The 20,747-nt window shown below is 56.1% G+C and overlaps 1 protein-coding gene and 1 pseudogene across 2 annotated transcripts; both read left to right on the top strand.

Moving 5' to 3' along the window:
• The first annotated feature begins 4,493 nt into the window (after nucleotides 1-4,493).
• On the top strand, nucleotides 4,494-14,379 carry DNAL4 (dynein axonemal light chain 4). 2 transcript variants are annotated; one of them, XM_059681526.1, is made up of 4 exons: nucleotides 4,494-4,615; nucleotides 10,691-10,894; nucleotides 12,039-12,122; nucleotides 13,299-14,379. In XM_059681526.1, the coding sequence occupies exons 2-4, from the start codon at nucleotides 10,826-10,828 to the stop codon at nucleotides 13,461-13,463; spliced, it is 318 nt and encodes a 105-aa protein (XP_059537509.1). In that variant the 5' UTR covers nucleotides 4,494-4,615; nucleotides 10,691-10,825; the 3' UTR covers nucleotides 13,464-14,379. The 2 variants fall into 2 exon arrangements, with proteins under 2 accessions (XP_059537509.1, XP_059537510.1); XM_059681527.1 differs by lacking the exon at nucleotides 4,494-4,615 and adding an exon at nucleotides 10,236-10,579.
• On the top strand, nucleotides 7,367-7,477 carry LOC132228814 (U2 spliceosomal RNA; annotated as a pseudogene).
• Nucleotides 14,380-20,747: the final 6,368 nt, after the last annotated feature.

Raw genomic sequence — 20,747 nt, forward strand, 5'->3', positions numbered from 1 at the left:
TTTCTTGTGGAAAAAAAGAAAAAGAAGAAGAAGAAGAAGAAAATAAATTCAGTATGACTATAGAAAATTTGGAAAAAGGATTCACAAACTTGACCTAACAGAGCAACCACAGAATAGACACTCTTTTCAGCCAAGTACGAAAATGTCACCCAAACGGACCATGGTGGGTTGAATAATGGCCCCCAAAGATGTCTGCCTCCTGATCCTCAGAACCTGTCACTCTGTTTTGTCACATGGCCGAGGGAAATAAGGTTACAGAAGGAATTCGGAAGTACAAATTGGCAGTTACAAAGCAGTCACAGGCATGTAAAGCCCAGCACGGGGCATAGAGCCAGTAGTACTGTAATAGCTGTGCATGGTGCCAGGGAGGTAAAGGAAATATCGGGGGGGTCACTTCATAAGTGACATAAATGGCTAACCACTGTGCTGCACTGAAACTAGCACAACATTGAATGACAACTGTAATTGGAAAATGTCCAAAAATTAAGTATGGGGAAAAAAAGATTGCTAATCAGATAACCAGGAGATAAGGAGATTAACCTGGATTACCTGGATGGATCCCAAGCAGTCATGTGTCCTTAGATGTGGAAGACAGAGGGGAAGAGTCAGTGTCGGAGGGATGCGGGAAGTCTCTAGATGCTGGAAAGGGAAGGAAACACTTCCTCCTAGATCAGTGGTTCTCAACCTTCCTAATGCCGCGACCCTTTAATACAGTTCCTCTTGTTGTGGTGACCCCCAATTTCATTGTTACAAATTGAACATAATTAAAGCATAGTGATTAATCACAAAAACAATATGTAATTATATGTGTGTTTTTCCAATGGTCTTAGGCGACCCCTGTGAAAGGGTTGTTCGACCCCCAAAGGGATTGCGACCCACAGGTTGAGAACCACTGCCCTAGATCGTCACGACGGAACTAGCCCTGGGGACACCCCGATTTTAGCCCACTGATACCCATTTCAGACTTCTGACCGCAGAGCTGTAAGATAATAAGGTTGGTTGTTCCAAGTCACTGTTTTTCCAATCTCTGTTACTTGCAGCTGATCCAATTGCTAACTGATTCCAGAGTCCACTGTCAGCAATTTTAAACAGCAGGAGCAGCCTGGCCATTGTGGCTCCGTGGTTGAGCGTCAACCTATGAACCAGGAGGTTAACAGTTAGATTCCTGGTTAGGGCACATACCCAGGTTGCGGGCTCCATCCCCAGTAGAAGAAGCGCATGAAAGGGTGTAGGTGGAATGTAGCCTGTCTTGGGGACTGACAAGAGCTGAGTCTGAAGAAGTAGGGTAGGACCCTATCCTCCCCATTCATTCAAGAAATATTAACCAAGCACCTGTTCTCTGCTGGATCCTGTGTGGAAATCAGGAATGCAGAGATAAATAGAACAAGGTCCTTGCTCTCAAAGAGCTCACAGGGGAAGAGAGAGAATTAAACTCAAGAACAAAACACTGGAGAAGGGCAGAGGCAGGAACACACACCAGATGAGCTGGAGCACAGAAACTCTTCTGGTTGCAAGGAATTCCAAAGTGCACAAGCTTTGACCAAAAGTGCATGGGCTCATACAGCCCAAAGGACGGAAGGGCAGAGGGAGGATGTGGGCAGAGGATGCGTGAGCAAAGGCAGGGCAGTGAAAAACAGGATGGAGCCTGTGGAGAGCCATGAGAGTTGGCATAAAAAACAGGGGAAGAAGCAGCAAGGGGACAAAGCCACCCACAGGCTACGCCTTGGGGTCCTTGAATGCCAGGCAACAGCATCAGATGTCCTCTGATAGGCAATGGAGAACTGTGCCGGGAGGGAAGGAGTCGTTTGAGAGGAATGCAGTGGTGAAATTTGGGTTTTAGAAGGATCACATTGTCTGTGGTACAGAAGATGGGCAAGACCGCAATCTGGGAGTCCCCTTAGACAGTTATTGCGATAATGCAGATGGAATGGTGGCTCTGTGCACATGCAGAGTGCCATGGACATGACCAGATGAGCTGTAATGAGGACAGAGTCAGAATGAAGAGCCAGAATCGGCAGGCTGGGGATTGGCTGGAGGTGGGTGATGGTGGGGAAAGTGTGAAGGATGAGAGTCCCTGGGTTCTGGTGGAGGCAACTGGGTGGGTGGTGGAGCCATTTACTGAGGTGGGAAATGCAGGGAGAGCAGATTGGAGGGAGATGATCAATTCTGTTTGAGACATATGGAGTTTGAAGGGTTTGTGGGATATTCTGGTGGAGATGACCAGGGGGCAGTTGGCTATTTAGGTCTGGGGCTCCAGTGAGAAGCCTAATCTGGAGAGAGAAATACAGGAGTTGTCAGAGTGTAGGATATTGACAGTGGAGCCATAGATGAGATCCTCAAGGGACTATACGTAAAGCAGCAATTCTCAACAAGATATGCATTGGGGGGCGGGAGGGAGTGCATAACTCCTGGAGAGAGTATTGGGAATCACCAGAGGGGCTTTTCCGAAGTCCATATCCAACCCTCAATTCCAGTAAATACCCAGGAAGTGTGACCAAGGGAAATTCTCACTGATGAGGTGACTTAGATAGGAAGAAATTTGAGACCATTGATGAGAAACAAAGAGGGCCAAGGTGGGCACAGAAGGCAGAGGAAGAAAAGCACAAGAAAGTGGGTAAGGAAGAGGCTCAAGGAAATCCAGGAGAGTGAGGTGCCCCCAGTGTTAGCACAGAGCAGTGATTCTCAATTGTGAGTATGCCCAGGGTGCTGTGAAAAATACAGATTCCTGCCCCTCACCATTCTAATGCTGTGAGACCCTGGGATCGGCACTGAAGGCACTTCTGAGTACAGAATTTCAAGAAGATGGGTGTGGTAGACAGGCTATGCCAGCAGAGAGGATGGGTGCAGGAAGATAAAGACTAAATGGATCTATCAGATTCTGTTCTCCAGGAGGTCACTGGTAACCATGGAAGAGAGAATTTTGGTGGCATCGTAGGAGTGGAAGCCAGATTGCAGTGGGCTGAAAAGTGAATGGGAGGTGAGAAAAAGAAGACAGCAAACGTGGACCCCTTTTAGAGAAATTTGGGTGAGAGGCGGAGGCAAGCGCTTCATCCCCCTCAAAGGCCACCTCCCACCTCCTGGAGACAGTTGGCAAAGAGACTTGGGGGAAGGTGGAGGCTAAGCCAGACATTTCAGGGCCCGCAGAAGGCACCCGGGAGGCCAGGTGGGAATGGGCAAGGGGCTAGCACGCCTCAAGCTGCCAAGTCTCCAAGCTGAACCCACGGTGCCTGTCTTCTGTCCACCCATTCCAAGTCCAGCCCACTATCTTCACCACCCAAGTGATCTCTCCTCAACCCAAACCTGACCACGTTACTGCTGGCCTTGAAACCCTCCAACAGCTACTTTCCCCAACTCTCACCTCACCCCAGGGAACACCCCCATCCCTGGCATTCAAAACCCTCTGACTTCTGTGGTCCCAGCTTCACTCTGCATCTTCACCCCCACCCTCTTCACCATCACCTCTCACTCGTACCCCATTCACCCTTCACCCAGGCCACCAAGTTCCCTGGTGTTTGTGCTCTCCACCCTCATTAGCCTACTGGTCAGGTACAGACTCAGCCAACTCAAGCGCCACCTCTTCTGAGAGTCAGTGGCTCCCTCCTTGAGGAGAACCAGCACCTTGCCCACACCTCTGCCAGGGCACGGGTAGAATGAATTATTCTGCATCCATTTTGTTGACACAGCTGTCCCCTCACAGGAGTGTGCCTTCTCTGGGACCAAGGTCCTCATCTTCTTCCTCTTTAAATCACCAGAACCTGGCCAGGGCTGAGTTCCCCGTAGGTGCCAATGAAGGTGAAGAACCCGCCATGAGAAAGCCAATGTTTACATTTGGGAGCACCCTACTGAACCTTTGATCCACCAATCAAAGAATTGCACATGCAGGTTCTTGTCCCTTCCATAGTTGCATTATTAATGTTCCCTCCTTAGGGGGAGAAAGCCATGGTCTGGGCAGCTGTGTCTGTAATTAGATGGTACAATGTCCCCTTTGGACTAGGGCGAGGCAGCTATAGGAGGGTGTGCTCCAGTGGAAATAGCATCCGGGTTCATTCTCTGGGAGCTTTACCTTGATTCTTTCCTCTAACAAGTTACTTAGCCTCTCTACACCTTAGCTCAGGTGGGGTTACGAATCCCATGATCTGAAAGAATGGTGGCGGCGATTAGGAGAGAGATCATTGGAAAGCCCCACATGCCGTAAATAGTAGTAAATGATTGGCTTTGGGATAAAATAGCACCTCAGTGTCACGTCGCCAACAAATTGCACTCGTTATTTGAAATGACTAAAAGAAACTCCAAAGGCAACACTGCTCTGAAAAGTTTGTTTCTCTAACATGAGAACTCCGTAGGTCCCTGCCTCCTCAGGCCCACTGAGGACGACTCTACGTTAAGCACCGCCTCCCTGGGCTCCAAGCCACGCCCCTTTCGTGCTACCCTCGGCTACGTAGGGCCCTTCGACATTGAGGGACACTTCTATTCACCAATAAGAAGTAAAGAGGTTGTCAACGTCCGGCGAGGGGTGGGACTTCCTCGCTGTTGCTAAGACACTCTTGTTTTGCTCCCTGACGACCCCGGCGTGAGTGCGCCAGCTGCGGCCGGGCTGCCGACCCCGCGGGAGCAGGTGAGGCCCGGGGGCTGTGCGGGCAGCCGGGTGGGGAGGGCCGGCCCGGAGGGGAGCCGGGAAGCACCGCGGGGCTGGCGGGGCCTCGCCCGCCGCGGAGGCCCCACCTCAGTCTCCTCCCTGCCGGTCCCGGGCCTCAGGTCCTCCCAACCGCCATCCTCCCACTTAGCCGACCGGCGAGCTCGGTGGTGACAGATTCGCTGTCGCGATTCTGCAGACCGCTTCGCCCCCCCAACTCCTCCCTCAAGGCCCCGGCACCCTTCGCGCTCCTCCAGACTCCCTGACCGAACCCCGCTCCCAGAACTTTGGACCCCCTCCCTACAAGGTGCAATTTCCGCCTCCGGCGGCTGGGCCTGTGGGCGCCAGTCTTGGCCCATTCCTCTTGACTTGGACAGTAGGCGACGGGTGGGACTCCAGGCTGCTCATTTCCCTCTTTGGGCCTCAGTTTCCCCATCTGTAAACGAGACGTTGGGCTGAGTGACCTCTAAGGCCTCTTCGACTCTGATGTTCTAGGATGCGATTCTTTGACCCAACGAGGCCTCCCTGAGGATGTGCTTCCCGTTGGAGGAATCGAATCGGGTGTAGTTCAAAGAACTTGACAAACCTGGTTCGGACCCCCAGTAGCAGGACCCCGGCAAGTTTCCTGATCTCCCAGAGCTCATAGAAAGTCAGGGTGCCACAGAGCACCTCCTTTGGGAATTCTGAGGATAATATGAAGCATAGAGAGTCCAGTCCAGTGTCGATTCTGTATTTGTTACTTTCCTTCCTTTGTCTCTCTTCCCCACATTTCCCCCTCAGAAGTGCCACCAGCTCCCTTAGTGTGAGCTTGCATTTCTCCATTGGACCCCCAGATCCAGACCTCCAGCTCTGTTCTTTCTCCTGGGTGTCCATGGTTAGAGATACTTTGGGGTGGCGAGGTGTGTGTGTGTGTGTGTGTGTGTGTGTGTGTGTGTGTGTGTGTGTTAGAGATGGATGTGGTTGTATTCAATGGCTTCCCTTCTGCCCCTGATGATCCATGATTTGGTGATTACCCATTCTTTTTTTTTTTTCTTCTAATATATCTTTATTGATTTCAAAGAGGAAGGGAGAGGGGAGAGAGAGAAATATCAATGATGAGAGAGAATCATTGATCGGCTGCCTCCTGCATGTCCGCTACTGGGGATCGAACCCGAAACCCGGGCATGTGCCCTTGGCCAGAATCGAACCCGGGACTCTTCAGTCCACAGGCCAACGGCTCTATCCACTGAGCCAAACCAGCAAGGGTGATGATTATCTACTCTTACGGGAGACACCTCCATGTGCACATCTCGCCAGCGACTTAAGCTCAGTGGTTTTACAATCAGACTGGCCTGCTCTCTCCCTACCCACCGGTCATCCCTGACTTCCCCGTCTCTCAGGGGCATCACCATCCTCCTGGGCATTCTGCCATGCCCACCGCTCAGGCAGTTGTCATGTTGCTTTGATTCTGCCTCAGCGGGATCTCGCACCCCTTCACTTCTGAAGCCACCGCCCTGGTTCGCGTCTTTGATGTCTGTCACCTGGGCCATGGCTGTAGCTTCCTAACTGGTGTCCCTTCTTCTGGTCCTGCTTCCTGTTAACTCCATTATGTTAACGAGAATAATTGCCCAAAACCACAGCCATGTCACCAACCCCCAAGAGACCTCCAAGGGCTTCTCATTCCCCACGAAAAACATCCACACTTCTTCAGCCTGGGTGTTAGGGCCCTTCTGCACGTCCACACCTCGCCCCGCCTTTCCCCAGCCTGCTTTCTCCCTCTCCTTCGCCAGCTTCTGTCCTCCAGCCATATTGGCCTGTTGGACTTTCACTGAAAACCTTTGAGCTTTCTGCTTTGGTATCACCGTGTTTGTTCCTCCCTCTTTCCGGAAGCTCTTGTCCACCTGTCGGGATTCCTACTTCCTTCTAGGGTCTGACACACAGGCTGCCCTTGCCCTCAAGTTTTTCTTGCTGTCCTCTCCCTGGCCATCTAGAATTCTCCTCTTTCCTCTGTCTCTGCCTCTGCCTTGTTGGCACTACGCTCTCTGTCCTGAGCCGCAGTTAGTTCCTTGCGTATGTGTGTTGGCCTCTCAGGTTGTGAGCCTGAAAACGGGGACTGTCTCTTGCTTAAAGTGGAGTCGTTGGAAAAACATAAGCTTGAGGTCATATATACTTGATGGAATCCTAGCTCCTCTATTTATTAGCCAAGTGGAATGTCACTTTCTTTTCTCAGCCTGCACGTCATCAGAAAAGTAGGGATAGTAGCGCCTGTCTGACCGTTATCAGGGGGAGTACTGAGACCCTGTATGCAAGCACCCATCCTGTTGCCTTGCTTAAGGTCAGTACTCAGTAAGTATTAGGGAATGAATTTGATATGTCCTCTCCCTTCCCAGGGGGCAAATGGAATATGATTTAATTACAATTTAGGTATTTGTTGGTCTTCTGCCATGTGCCAGACACTGGACTACACCAGAATAGATCAAGTCCTTCAGCCCCTGGTGATGGTCTGGACTCCTGATGCACTGCTAAGTCACGACTGGTTGTGAGATGTCACCAGTAATGAGCTATTGTGAATGGTCTGTTTAGCCCAGCTCGTGTAGCTCAGTGGTTGAGCATTGACCTATGAACCAGGAAGTCCCAGTTCAATTCCCAGTCAAGGCAGCCAATTAGTGATTCTCATCATTGATGTTTCTCTCTCTCTCTCCCTCTCTGAAGTGAATAAAAATATATTTTTTAAAAATTATTTTTAAATAAGCCAGTGGTTCAGCCTTTTGGCTAAGATGAAGTGTAGGTATCTGCTCTTATCAGTTCATTGTCTGATACGTCCTCTCTCTGAGGACAACATATTTTTTAAAAGTGCTAACTTCTACTTGTTTTTATGATAATGTCATTCTTAGTCTTTTATATTCAACTCTCTTCTCTTGGGTGGGGAAGGGGAGGTGGGAGCTGGGTAACCGACTGTCCGCGGTAAGTGGGCAGCTTTTCTCGGGCAGAGCCCATAGCTGCGGTGGTTCTAACTTTGGGTTGTACTCTGTATCCTGACCAGAATGTTTGTGATTTCATCCCAATCTGTACCACGTGAGTCCGTGTTGTTTATTACGTCATATTATACATAAAGAACGTGTCTTGATCAAGCACGCAGAGGGGCCCTGGGGCGAAGAGGAGCGTAAAGGGCAGGAGAGAGCAAGGCCTCTGGCCTGTGCCCTGGGATCGGTCCAGCCTGGGTACCCAGCAGGTCCAAGCACGCTGGCCATGGGCACACGCACATTATTAACGGGCTCTCTGGTAGGTCTGATGGGGCTCTTCTGGCCTGGAGCTGTCAGGCACACACGCGCTTGCATGGAAGATCGATAAGGTTATGAAAACCTCTAGTTCTATTTTTGGTAGCTCCCTTTCAGCAGGGTTTTGAATCGTGTCTGAATGGCGGTAGCTGTACTCTAACGGCACAGCATCACGGGAAATTCTCCTGCCTGTCTGTGCTTGGAAGCACCGTCTGTAACTGCTGCTTTTCCTTCTTTAACTCTCGTCCCTTTTGGAGACCTGTAGTGGTTATGAAAGCTCTGTGCAATCATGTTCTTTAATAAACGCGGTTGAATCATGTTGGCAAAGTCCTGGCTACTATCATGACGGTAGGAAGAGCCGTGCGACGATGCAGTTCAGAGCTTGTACGTTTCTGAGCGCGCGCTTGCCTATCCGTGGCGCCTGCCGCAGCCGCCGTCTGAAGCTGCGCCGGGGTGACCCTGTCTCACAGCGGAGCAGACCTGGCTCCGGGGAAATCACTTGCCCAGGGCTGCAGAGCAGGGCAGAGGGAAGAAGGCATTTCAGGCGCAGAATTGCTACTGAAGCCCAGATGCTCCGCCTCCTGGTTCTGCACCTTCTCTGCTCTGCAGGGCGATGACCCTTCCCCCAGACTCCCAATGGCTTTCCCCCTTTGTTCTTGAAGAATGGGCTTTGTGACACTTCCCAGGCCTATTTCCTCGGGATCCAAGTGGTCACCCTGCCTGCCCCAGGACCGGCATGTGCACTGCGGCCTCCAGCGCCCTTCCCGCCCACCATGCGGGCACTCTTTAGCCCGAGGATGAGTTGAATCAAACTGAAATATTTAGGTGGGAGATATGTTAGCAGCTGCTTCCGCATTTTAAGTGGTTCCTCCTTGAAAGATCTCGGGAGGTAAACAAGCCATAAAGCCCTATCCTTGGATCATCCATGTCGCCACTGCCTGCCGCCACCCCTTGGTAGCGTGGAAAGGAAGCAAGAACGTGGCCTGTAATGGAGCGAGAGGGACAGGATGGAATTGGGGATGGGCCGCCGGTTAATGTGCGCAGACGAAGGGATTCACTGGGTTTTGTGACGGAAGAAGCATGAACCGAACGTACAACGAGACTGTGCTTGCTAACTTGACAACTTACAGGTAGAGCCAAACAACAGCTAATGTCTGAATGGCCCAGGTGCCAGAATGGGTGAGAGGAGCCCTCTGTCCACTGAGAAATCAGAAAATGCCGGTGCGGTGGAGGCGGAATTGGTGCCAGGCTTCCAGCCTTGGCTGAGGGCCCTGACCAAGTGGAATGGCGCTGAGGGCGCCTGAGGCGTGGGGGGCGGCGGCGGGGGGAGGGGGGCGGGAGGGCGGCGGGGGGAGGGGGGCGGGGGGAGCACAGCCAGAAAAGCGCACGGCAAGCTCAGTGCTCCGCCAAGCAGGGCAAGTCAGCATTGGAACAGCAGACACGGGAGGGAAGATCAAACGTTCACCTCCCGCTGGAGTCCCGGAGCCACGCACTGAGGTCGGTGCTGTGGGTGCCTGCTGCGTGCCAGTGCTGAGAGAAGGCCTGATGGAGGGTTAGGGGTGCCCACACCAGAGACAGCCCAGACTCACGCCAGCTCTGCTGCTCATAGGTCAGCCGCGTAGCGGCCCCGGCCTCTGTGGGTGCGGGACCGAACTCGGGTGTTGCGGCACTTTGAACGCTGGAAACCTGTTAAATGGCACCGTCATTACCTGCTCGTTACTACGCTGGGCATCTGGGGCTCAGTGGCTATGCCATGAACACAACTTCACTCAGAAATGTCAGAAATGCTGGAATAACGTCTGTCCTGGATTTGTCTGAAATGGGTGTTAAAAGGGGTTTAACAACATGAGCACAGCCAGAAAAGGGCACTTACAGTAGCACTTCTTCTGAGTTAAAAAAAAAAAAGTCTGAATTAACAGATAAATTGAAATATAAAGAGAAACACCAGGATGCCCAACGATACCCCGGGTCATTTGGGATCCAGGCCCATCTCTTCAGGAAAAGCCCATCTGTAATTAGATAACTGGACTTGGAAAGGAAAAACCTAGGCATGTCTTCGGCTTTATAGCTTCCCGGGCACAGCCCCATGCATTCTCTGACTCCCTGGCATTCTCTGATGCCGGCCACGTGCCTGGCACTGTGCTCGTTGCTCACATACGTGTTCTCACTTGATTCTCATAACAGCCTCACGAGAGGGACGCTGACTACCCTTGTGTTGCTGATGAGGCGTCTGAGGCCAAGGCCGGGCTGGGGTGCACAGGAGGAGCAGCACTGACGCCCAGGCCTCCAGCCCCTGGGCCAGCCAGCCAGCCAGGACGGGGGGGTGAGCAGGGGGAGGGAGAGCCTGGCGTGCCAAAGGACACGGCGCCGCTGTTCCCATCCTTCTGCAGGCCAGGGACCTACAGGAGGAGGCCCTCGCTCTCCCGTAAGCCCAGGATTGCCGATCGTGACCTGATACTAACTGTTTCATCACGTCTGCTGAGATACAGGGCCATGTTCGCTGTGGGCATGCAAGGCTCTGTTTGTTCACTGCTGGCTCCAGCTCCGTCGTCGGCCTGGCCCGCAGTCAGTATTTGTCTTGGTAACGACGGTGTGGGCTGTGGCATCATACCGTGTGCTCCTCACCAGGTCCCAGCATCTCGTGTTGACTCATCTCCCGTCTGCAGACTTGCTGGCCATTTGGAAACGGGTGCGGAGGAGTGAAGACTGGGAGGTGTCAAGTTGTCACTGAGACTTGTCTAATTGGCGGCGTGTGGTTTTAAAGCCAACTCTCTCCCCCTGGTTTCCCTGTTTTCCACAGCACCCCTCGTTAAGACGTTTTTGCTCCCATCACGCTGGCAGGGCCTGCGTCCTGAGTCTCCTGGGTGTGTCCTAATTGCCCGTCTCAGCACCTCCTGAAAGCCCCCTCGCCTCCAGTGGTCACGGTGGAAGGATCATGGGAGAAGCAGAAGGGAAGAAAGATGAGGCTGATTATAAACGCCTGCAGACCTTCCCTCTGGTCAGGGTAAGCCCCAGCGAGGGAGGCAGGGGGCCAGCAGGGCCCATGCAGCCTCAGAGGGAGGCAAGAGGTGGTGGGGGAAAGTGAGGAGGGCTTTGCTGGCTCAGAACTAGAGATTGAGAAGTCAGCGGTAATTCATTCTTTCATTCATTCATTCATTCATTCATTCATTCCTCCATTCATTCAACAAGTATTCATTGAGGCCACCCTGCATATCCTGGGCTGTTCTAGGCTGTGGATATACTTGTGAACCAGACCGAGGAGGCCTGGCCCGCAGGAAGGAAAGGTTTCAACAACAAGTTTCCGTTCCTGCGTGAGGGGAGAGGAGGTTTATGGGGAAAAGCGGGGTTGTCTTTTTGACATTGGAGTGCGGTTGTCAAGTAGGCAGTTGGATGTAGGAGTCTGGAGCCCAAAAGAGAGATTAAAACTGGGGGTGACATTGTGGGACCCCTCCCCAATATAAGATAAGTAAATCCACAAAACAGGCTAGGGCAGTGGTTGGCAAACTCATTAGTCAACAGAGCCAAATATCAACAGTACAACGATTGAAATTTCTTTTGAGAGCCAAATTTTTTAAACTTAAACTACATAGGCAGGTACATTGTTATTAACTTAATTAGGGTACTCCTAAGGCTTAGGAAGAGCCACACTCAAGGGGCCAAAGAGCCGCAAGTGGTTCGCGAGCCGCAGTTTGCCGACCACGGGGCTAGGGCCCAGGAGAGGAGAGAACGAAGAAGAGGAAAGGGTGGAGCCAAGCCCAGGCCCCCAGCGCTGGGACTGGGAGGGGATCCGGCCAAGTGGACGGAGAAGCGCAGCCCAGAGGCAGAGAGAAACCAGGAGCCGCGAGGCTGCGCTGTCGGCTCCGGGGTGAGGGCAGCTGTGTCCAGGGAGGCTGCCCGTGAGCCGTTTTCTGAGCTGGATTCACTCCTGCCTGGGCGGCCGCCTCCCACATCTGTTGGCTCACACGGTGCAATGGGGCTTCCAGAAGGCAGAGGGCCTGGGCCGTAGAGCCACGTGGTCGCGCCCCCAGTTCCCAGAGGAGATGCCAGGGCTCAACCCAGTGTCCGCGCCTTAAGCCTGGGACAGAGAGGCCAGCCGAGCCCCGGCCACGGGCTCAGCTCTCTCTGTTTGTCGCCCTGCCCGTCTCTAGCACTCGGACATGCCAGAGGAGATGCGAGTGGAGACCATGGAGCTGTGTGTCACGGCCTGTGAGAAATTCTCCAACAACAACGAGGTATTGCCATTGGTGCAGGCGCCCCTCGTGCCTCTGGTGACCCCGTGGGTGAATCAAGTACCCCCGTTGGCACAGCCAGCTCCAGAGGGTCCTGCGGGGGCAGGCTAGAGCATCCGTAGCCGGGGCAGGGTGGTGAGGGCAGAGGCTGGCGCTGGCTGTGGGCACTATTCTAGCGGTCACACCCAGCCCTCGAGGGAGAAAAGCCAGAGGGGTCCTGGTGACGCCCCTGCCGCCTGCCCTGTCTCAGGGGGGCTGCTGGATAGGGCACCGTCCCTTGGCTCCATGCCAGGGGAGAACAGGCCCGCCCAGGCATTCATTCGCATCCATTCATCCATTCAGAGGGTTATACCCATCTCCTGCCGGCACGGTCTGCGTGCTGCTGGCATGGCCAGTGGGCATCCACACGGGATCAGTGTTACCAGTGGCTATAAGTGCTGAGAGAGAGAGAAGTTAGTGTCACGGCAGCCGGCGGGGAGGCAGACCCTGGCCAATCCCATCTCCAGCCCTTCCCAGCTCTTTAACCTTGGCTGGACCATTTCTCATCTCAGAGCCGTTTCCTAGTCTAGATCTGGGCAGTGGTGAGGATGTGTGCACTGAGGTGATGCGGACCAAGTGATCACATGGCACCTGGCACTGTGGTGGGTGCTACTGGTGCCCGGCAGATGCCCGAGCCTGGGACTTGTCGCACAAACACTGGGCTCTGCCCTTCCCTAGACCCCTTCTTGAAGGAGTGAGCACAGGAAGGAGGGGGCCGTGGCGTGACGGAGGGGCACAGTCCAGCTCCCCTTCTGGAGCCACGAACCCTTTAGGGAACAGTCTTTGTGTCGCCACAGGTAGCCCGGCGCCTCGCAGTGACGGTAATTTCCTGTGCAGTCAGCCTTCTGGGTGCTCTGGGCCTGTGACTCACAGTCCCGAGAACAGCCTGGTACTGACCCAGAAACAGAGCTGACCAGGACGCTGTGTCCGGCCTGAGGCCTGCTCTGCCCCCTCGGCCATCTTCCTGTTGGGAGGGCGGTCCAGGCCTCTGCCCTGCGTGGTGGCCGGCGGGAGGGGGCCTCCTGGCACAGTGGTGGTTCCCGGGCAGGACAGCAGGACCAGGCGGCAGGCCTTCCCACAGAGGGAGCCCACGTGTGCGCTGTGCCCCGCACCCCCCTAACGAGCGCCCCCTCGTTCCAGAGTGCCGCCAAGATGATCAAAGAGACGATGGACAAGAAGTTCGGCTCCTCCTGGCACGTGGTGATTGGCGAGGGCTTCGGGTTCGAGATCACACACGAGGTGAAGAACCTCCTGTACCTGTACTTCGGGGGCACGCTGGCCGTGTGCGTGTGGAAGTGCTCCTGACACTGCCCCGCCCCGCCCCGCAGGGCTCCCCCCCCCCCCCTCCGGGTGGGAGCAGCCCAGGCAGGCCGAGTTTTCTGAAGGAGAGCGTGGGGTCTTTCTTTTGTCCTGTGTACCCGTGTCCTGAGCCAGGCCCAGTGTGTGAATTTATCAACATCTCTCTCCCCAGGCTCCCAGCCATCTCACTCTGAGCCCCAGGGTGTGAGGGGCAGCAGGCAGTGGTCTCCATGCAGGGGGAGGCCGGGGGCATGTGACAGGGTAGGAGCGTGGGGAGGTGGAACTGCTCTCGCGGGGACATGCCAGCCCCACGTGTCTCGGGGCTACACCCCTCGCATCGGGAGCCCCTGCCTTCCACCCCAGGGCCACTGGCAAGTGACCACTGCCCTTGTCTTTACGGACCGTATGCAAATGGCCCCAGGAAGGAGCCTCCCTTCCAGGGGCACCGGCAGCTTCTCTCCTCGTCCTCCGGGGAAGGGGGGACTCCCCAGAAGCCCCTTCCCCGAGCTGGCCCCGGGCTGAGCCCCACTGCATCTCAGGGGCCCCAGCTTCGGCCTGCGGACCAAGCAGCCTCCCCCGACCCCCAACCGCCAGGCTTCGTCCGCCTTTCCCTGCCCCCAGCCAGCCTGCAGCTGAGGGCGTGGGAGCTGCTGCCCCGCAGTGTCTCGAGGTGTCACTGAGCCTCCAGCGAGCCGCCTGGGCCAGGAGTGCCCTCGCTGCGAGGCCGTCTCAGCAGGGAACCTGGCCTCCAGTTACTTCTCATCAGGGACCGCATGCTGATTTGTACTTCTTCTCTGTGGGTTTTCTATATTCTTTTTGAGTGTGGGGAGAGTGCTTTAGTAGAAGGATGAATCCTATTTTACATAGCGGTCTTATTTATATAAATGTCTTGGTTTTTACAATTAAAATGGCCAAAACCTGACTCCATCTACAGCCTCTTGAGGTCGGGGGAGACGTGTTCAGGATCCTCAGAGTGTGGTGTGTCCCAGGCACCAAGGGGCGTCTGGCCAGACAGCTCGGCCGCTGGAGCCCCGTGGCCCTGCCCCGTACCTCTGGGGTTCGGGCTGAGTGCAGTTGGATGGCCATGTGGACCCTGACTGGGATGCCCTTGGTGGCCAGACTGAGCTACTATCAAGATGTTTTCAGTCTCGCATGATTTAATTCAGTTCAAAGATGTTTATTCCACAGCGATCGCGTGCCAGGCCCCCGGAGTGCAGATGCAAAGAAGGAAAAGCCACAGAGCTCGCCCTCTGAGCTCACAGTTGTTCAGGAAGGAAAACTAAACCCAGTCACCCAACCGAATGGAAACTGACGCGGTAAAAGTTAGGACGGGGCATTCTGGGAGGAGGAAGGAGGGGCTGCACACCCAGCCCTGTTCTGTTTTCCTTTTGTTCTCCTCATCTGGTATTTAAAGCAACCACCTCCCACTGCCAGCTGCTATCTTTCATCCTTAGGAAGGCGGGGGTGCGGGTGGGGGTGGAGGTGAACCGGAGGCAGATGACCTGAATTGGTATTAATAATATTCTCAAACTATTGGGTGCTCCAGGTGTGCCAGGCACTTCACTGAGCCTTTTCCAAGCTCTGCTCGTGTACTGCTTACATTCACTCTGAGATCAGTGTGTCCCACCCTGTTCAGACGAAGGGTGAAGCCCAGAGCGGCTCGGCTCCAGGCCACACAGCCACTGAGTGGCAGAGCCAGGATTCATCACAGGCCAGGCCTGTGACCCAGAGCCCCGCTCGACACCCTCTCCAGGGTCAGCCTGCCAGCTGGGACAAGCCACTTGCTCTTCAATCATCTCAGTTTCTTCAGCTGCAAAACAAGGTTCTAAGCTCCTCCCCCTCTCCTTCCCAAGGTTCCTATAGGGCGCTGGGGAGGTGGTGGCCACACATGTGGAAGTGCTTTAAAGATGGAAGGATTTGGGTCAGGGTCAGTCTGGGAAGCCATTCCTCAGCCTTGGGGATGGTCAGATGGATGGATGGATGATGGATGGACACATGGATAATGGATGAGTGGGTGGATAGATGGATGATGGATGGGTGGATGGATGGATGGATGGATGGATGAGTGGGTGGATGTGTGGATGGATGGATGGATGAGTGGGTGGACGTATGGATGGATGATGGATGGGTGGATGGATGGATGGATAGATGAGTGGGTGGATGTGTGGATGGATGGATGGATGGATGGATGAGTGGGTGGACGTGTGGATGAATGGATGAGTGGGTGGATGTGTGGATGGATGGATGAGTGGGTGGATGTGGATGGATGGATGATGGGTGGATGGATGCATGGTGGACGGGTGGATGGATGATGGATGGATGGATGGATGATGGGTGGGTGGGTGGATGGATGGATGATGGATGGATGGATGGATGGATGGATGATGGGTGGGTGGGTGGATGGATGGATGATGGATGGATGGATGATGGGTGGGTGGGTGGATGGATGGATGATGGATGGATGGATGGATGATGGGTGGGTGGGTGGATGGATGGATGATGGATGGGCACATGGATGATGGATGGGTGGGTGGGTGGATGGATGGATGATGGGTGGGTGGGTGGATGGGTGGATGGATGATGGAGGGATGGATAGATAATGGATAGACAGGTGGCTGGTGAATTGATGGATGGACAGATGGATGGATGGAAAACTCTTTTCTAGGAAACTTCGAGCAGCAGGATACATGAAGCGGGCACTCCTCTTTTCCCCCATCTCACTGAATGCTGCATAGACCATCGGGCCCTGGAATGGCTGGAGCCGGCCAGTCCCTGCCATTCCGCAGTGTGCCCTGCCCACTATGACCTTGGCCACAAACAGGCTGGGGTGCCAGGGAGAGGCCTCGATGCCCTGTTTGCCTGGAGGGCATCTCGAAAGAAGTGACATTTGAGCTGGGCCTGAAAGGGATTTCCGTAGGCCCCAGGGAGGTGAGGAGGAGTCAGGGCATAGCAGCCAAAGGAGCTGTGGGTGGGGAGTGGGCAGAGCTGAGGCTGGGGCTGGGTGGGGCACACCCCTGCTGCCAACCAGAGGCAGGGAGCCCTGGAGGCTCCTGGCAGGATTCGATGCCATAGAATCAGGAACACACGTCTCCTTTCCCAGCTGGAGGGCTGACAGGAGGCAGCCAAGGGCCAGTCGCCTGCTCTGCTGGTCAAGCATGAGCTGGGCTGTGAGCTGGGGTGCAGGCACCAGGGAGCCGCCTCCTAACCTACCTCCCCACTCACATCTTTTCATATATTCATATATTTCAGAGAGGAAGGGAGAGAGAGAAAAACATCAATGATGAGAGAGAATCATTGACCGGCGGCCTCCTGCACGCCCACACTGGGGATCGAGCCCACAACCCAGGCATGTGCCCTGACTGGGAATCGAACCGTGACCTCCTGGTTCATAGGTCAACACTAACCACTGAGCACCACCGGCTGGGCCCCACCCACATCTTGCTCACCCAACAGTAACCAGGAGGACCACGCAGCTGCCAGCGGCACCCCTGCCAGATAGTTTGCCCACTGCCCCAGGACAAAGCCCAGTTCCTCACCCGCCTGCCAGGCCTAGCCTGGCCTCTCTGCCTCTCAGCAAGGCCTGCTGCCTGGGCATCCAGGGCCAGCCTGACCTTGAGACGGGTCCCAGGGTCAGCGAGGGCCAAGCAAGGGGCAGAGCTGCCAAGCCAGACCCCTGGACACCTACCCCACTGAGAACACTTGCACATGGGCATGAGCTGTACACCAGCGTGACCCCTGGGGCCCCCTGATGGAGGAGGATCCTGGCCTTGGGTCTGGCCAACTCCACCACGAATCCCGCCCACGATTCCCATCCCCCAGCCCACTCTCCTGACCCCGGGTCTGCCTTGCAGTCCGGAAGGCCGGGGAACCCAGGCAAAGCTAATCATCACGTGCCCCCAAAATGACAGGACCTCCCTCAAACGCGTGAGGTGAGGACCTGGGAGGGAACCTCCCGGCTCTGCCCAGGCTGGCTGTGTGCCGAGACCAGCCTCCCTCTCTCTGGGCCCATCTCCTCTGACCCAAGGGCCCTCCTTGTGGTGCACCTGTCAGCCACCCCTCCACATGGTACAGTCCTCCAACCCGCTCCCCGCTATAGATCCCTGCTCCGCCACTGGGAGGCCGGTCTCCTCGGGGCTGGTGGCGTGGGGCGCCCTCTTGTGGCCATATGTGGGCATGACATGCTCACCAGCAACTGCTTTGGCCGGGGCCTGCTGGAGGGCGTGGAGGGTGCTGGATGGGCCCTGCCTGCCCCTTGCCCTTCTCCGAGGCCCAGCCGGCCATAGGCCACCTCTTCAGGTTCATGGGGCCCAAGTGGGAAAGGCGTGGTGGCTCTGAGTGTGTCAGACCCGACTTCCTTCTGCTCTTCATTAGCAAACGTTTATTGAGCACCTACTGTGTGCTCTGCCACCCGCACTGAAGTTATGGACCAGCCTGGCCCAGCACCTCCACTTTGTGCTCTGAGGCCCACGCCCCCTCCAGTAGCTGCCTGCTCAGCAGTCCCCGCCTCGCAGGGCTGCCGTGAGGATGGAGGTCCAGGTGCCCAGGACCCGCTCCTCAGCTGGTCACCACCCACTCCTCCCAGTGCGCCCTCCCCGTCCCGGGCTCCCAGAAAAGCTCCAGACTCCAGTTGGGGAACCAGGGCTCGCCGAGGAGGAGACAGGAGAGGGCTTAAGGGGGCAGGCAGACTGTCCGGCAGGAGGAGGAGATGGACCCCAAAGGGGGGTCCCAAAGGGAAGAGTTTAATCCTAGAAAGGAAGGCAGAAGGGGCTCGGGCTCTGAGGAGTGGGAGGGAAGCTGGCGGTTAGGGGTGCGGTGGGGCGTGCGGTGGAGGCAGGGACCTGGCTCTGAGGGATCTGAGGTGGGAGCTGTGGGCTGGCCGAGGCCGGAAGAGGAAGACTGAGAAATTGCCTCAATTACGAATAAGCACAGCCCCTTGGCCCCACGAGCAAAGCTGCAGAGAACAGACCCAGGAGGAGGATGGGGTAACGGAGAGGCCAGGGATGTGGGGGAGAGAACAGGAGAGTTTGGAACACTCCAGACAGAAAGCAGAAAGGATGGCGACTGAGGCCTCTCAGAGCCTGTGTGGCAGGAGCATGGGCAGGCAGCCAGCAGGAGAGAGAGGAGGGGACGGGTGGAGCAGGCATCACACACACACACACACACACACCCTACAGAGCTGCCCAGCACCTGTGGCAGGCACTGGGCTGCGTGTGGAGTCGGGGCGTGTCCTGGGGGCGGGACGGGTTCAGGGAGGGCCACTGCCAGTAGGGAGGGCTGAGCCGGGCTGGGCTTTGGAAGGGACCATAAAGGCAGCTCCCTCAGTCCCTGCTGTGGCCTGATGAGCACTCTGAGGCTTGCCCAAGGTCACGGCACTCCCAAATCTACTGTCTGTGTTGTACACACACAGGCACGTACATACATGCACACACACACGTGCACACACACCCCAGCTGCAGGAAGGGAGTCCTCTCTCGGGCCAGGGGGATGAAGGGGGCAGCCCCAGGCCACCTCTCGCTGATGCCACCCACCCTCCCACTTTTCAGCATCAAGAAGGCAACCCTTGCCCTAACTGGTTTGGCTCAGTGGATAGAGCCTCAGCCTGCGGACTGAAGGGTCCCGGGTTCGATTCTGGTCAAGGGCATGTACTTTGGTTGCGGGCACATCCCCAGTGGGAGGTGTGCAGGAGGCAGCTGATCGATGTTTCTCTCTCATCGATGTTTCTAACTCTCTATCCCTCTCCCTCTGTGCAAAAAAATCAATAAAATATATTTTAAAAAATAAAAAAGAAGAAGGCAACCCTCTGGACCCCACGTTCCCAACCACCAGGCCCTTCAGCCCGAGCGATGGCTGATGGGAGCCTCTGAGCCCCGGGAGGCGCTGGCCAGAGGCGGGGCCCCCTGGAGACGGTGCCCAGGTGCATGGCCAGGCCTCGGAGGCGCTGGTGGAGGGGCTCCCTGGCCAGCGGTTCTGAGCTGAGCAGATGAGCACGTTCAGCCGCTGAATCCCCTTCCGCCCCAGGTGTGTGCCGTCAAGGCCTGTCACCCGACTCCCCGCCCCCCCCCCCCAACTCCTGCACCCTCTCTGGGGATCCGCTGAGGGACTCATGATGGAACACTCTCCCCATGCAGGCTCAGTGCTGATCGCTGGGCGCTGGGTGAGGAGGCCCTCAGGGTTGCCCTGCGTGGGAAAGGCATGCGGCCACACCAACACTGACACAGCGGGGGGACTGGCCGCCTCCTGGGTCCTCGTGCCGCACCTTCCCCCAGGCCCTGGAGAGCTCCCATCTCCCCACCTCATCGGTCTCCACAGCCACCAGCCGGCTGGGAAGGGCTGCAATTACTGTCCCCATTGCGCGGGTGGGAAAGTTGAGGCCAGGCAGGGGTAGGGTGTGTGCGGATAGAGAGGCGCTCAGGACATGGGGACACGATGCGGGAGCCATTCCTTCTGCCTTGGATAGGTAGGGGCAGGGAAATTTGAGCTCATCCTTGCACGTTCTATTCCAGCCAGGGCGCAGGCTGAGGAAAGGGCCACTGGGCTCGGGCCCTTGGAGACTGGGAGCCACTCAGGCAGTTTGTTGATGATGTGGGTGTGGGGGGCAGAGGTGACGGGCACAGGCACAGGCACCCGGAGAGCCTGACTAGGAGTGTCCACGGTCTGTCCCCGACCCTGGTGGGCCCACTTAGGGCCTGGATCCAGCGCCTGCCTCTCCTGGGACTGGACTTCCTCCGTAAACGGGGCTTAACTGCGCTTGCCACCGGGTGCTGGCGCGATGAGCGCTGCAGATGAAAGAGCGTCGCCAGGCTGGGCGGGGCCCACAGCACATCCCCACGGAGCAGGATCCCCTGAGAGGACTGCCTCTCCACAGCTGCCAAACCTGTTCCTCAGCCAGGAGGCTTGGTATTACAGTCCCCCGCCCCGGCCCCCACCAAGGATCCTCTGATGTGATGGTCTAATGACAGACGCCAACTCCCTGTCGGCCGGGAGGAAGGCGCGGCGGTGGCCTTGGCTGCAGGGAGCTGGCAGTGTCCTCACTCATGTGGTCATTTGACACAGGTACACTGAGGACCCCCTCGGACCAGGCCCTGGCCCACGTGTCCGGAAGCACAGAGGAGACACCTGACTTGACCAGGAGTCCAGGACAGACCAGGCCCAACTCCTCCCCCTCCTTGGTGAGTGAGCGGGTCCTCTCACCTGCCCTCACGTAGGAGGAAACAGGCCCGAGGCCACACAGCCATCCTACCGCAGGCAGGACAGCTGCTCTTCCTCTCGTGTACGAGTGAGGAAAGGGGC

This window comes from Myotis daubentonii, chromosome 2, assembly GCF_963259705.1.
Source record: "Myotis daubentonii chromosome 2, mMyoDau2.1, whole genome shotgun sequence".
Lineage (NCBI taxonomy): Eukaryota > Metazoa > Chordata > Mammalia > Chiroptera > Vespertilionidae > Myotis > Myotis daubentonii.

Coding starts and splice junctions, on each gene's coding strand:
- DNAL4 (XM_059681526.1), top strand. CDS start 10,826: ATGGGAGAAGCAGAAGGGAAGAAAGATGAGGCTGATTATAAACGCCTG. Junction 10,895..12,038: donor AGACCTTCCCTCTGGTCAGG/GTAAGCCCCAGC, acceptor GCCCGTCTCTAG/CACTCGGACATGCCAGAGGA. Junction 12,123..13,298: donor AATTCTCCAACAACAACGAG/GTATTGCCATTG, acceptor CCCTCGTTCCAG/AGTGCCGCCAAGATGATCAA.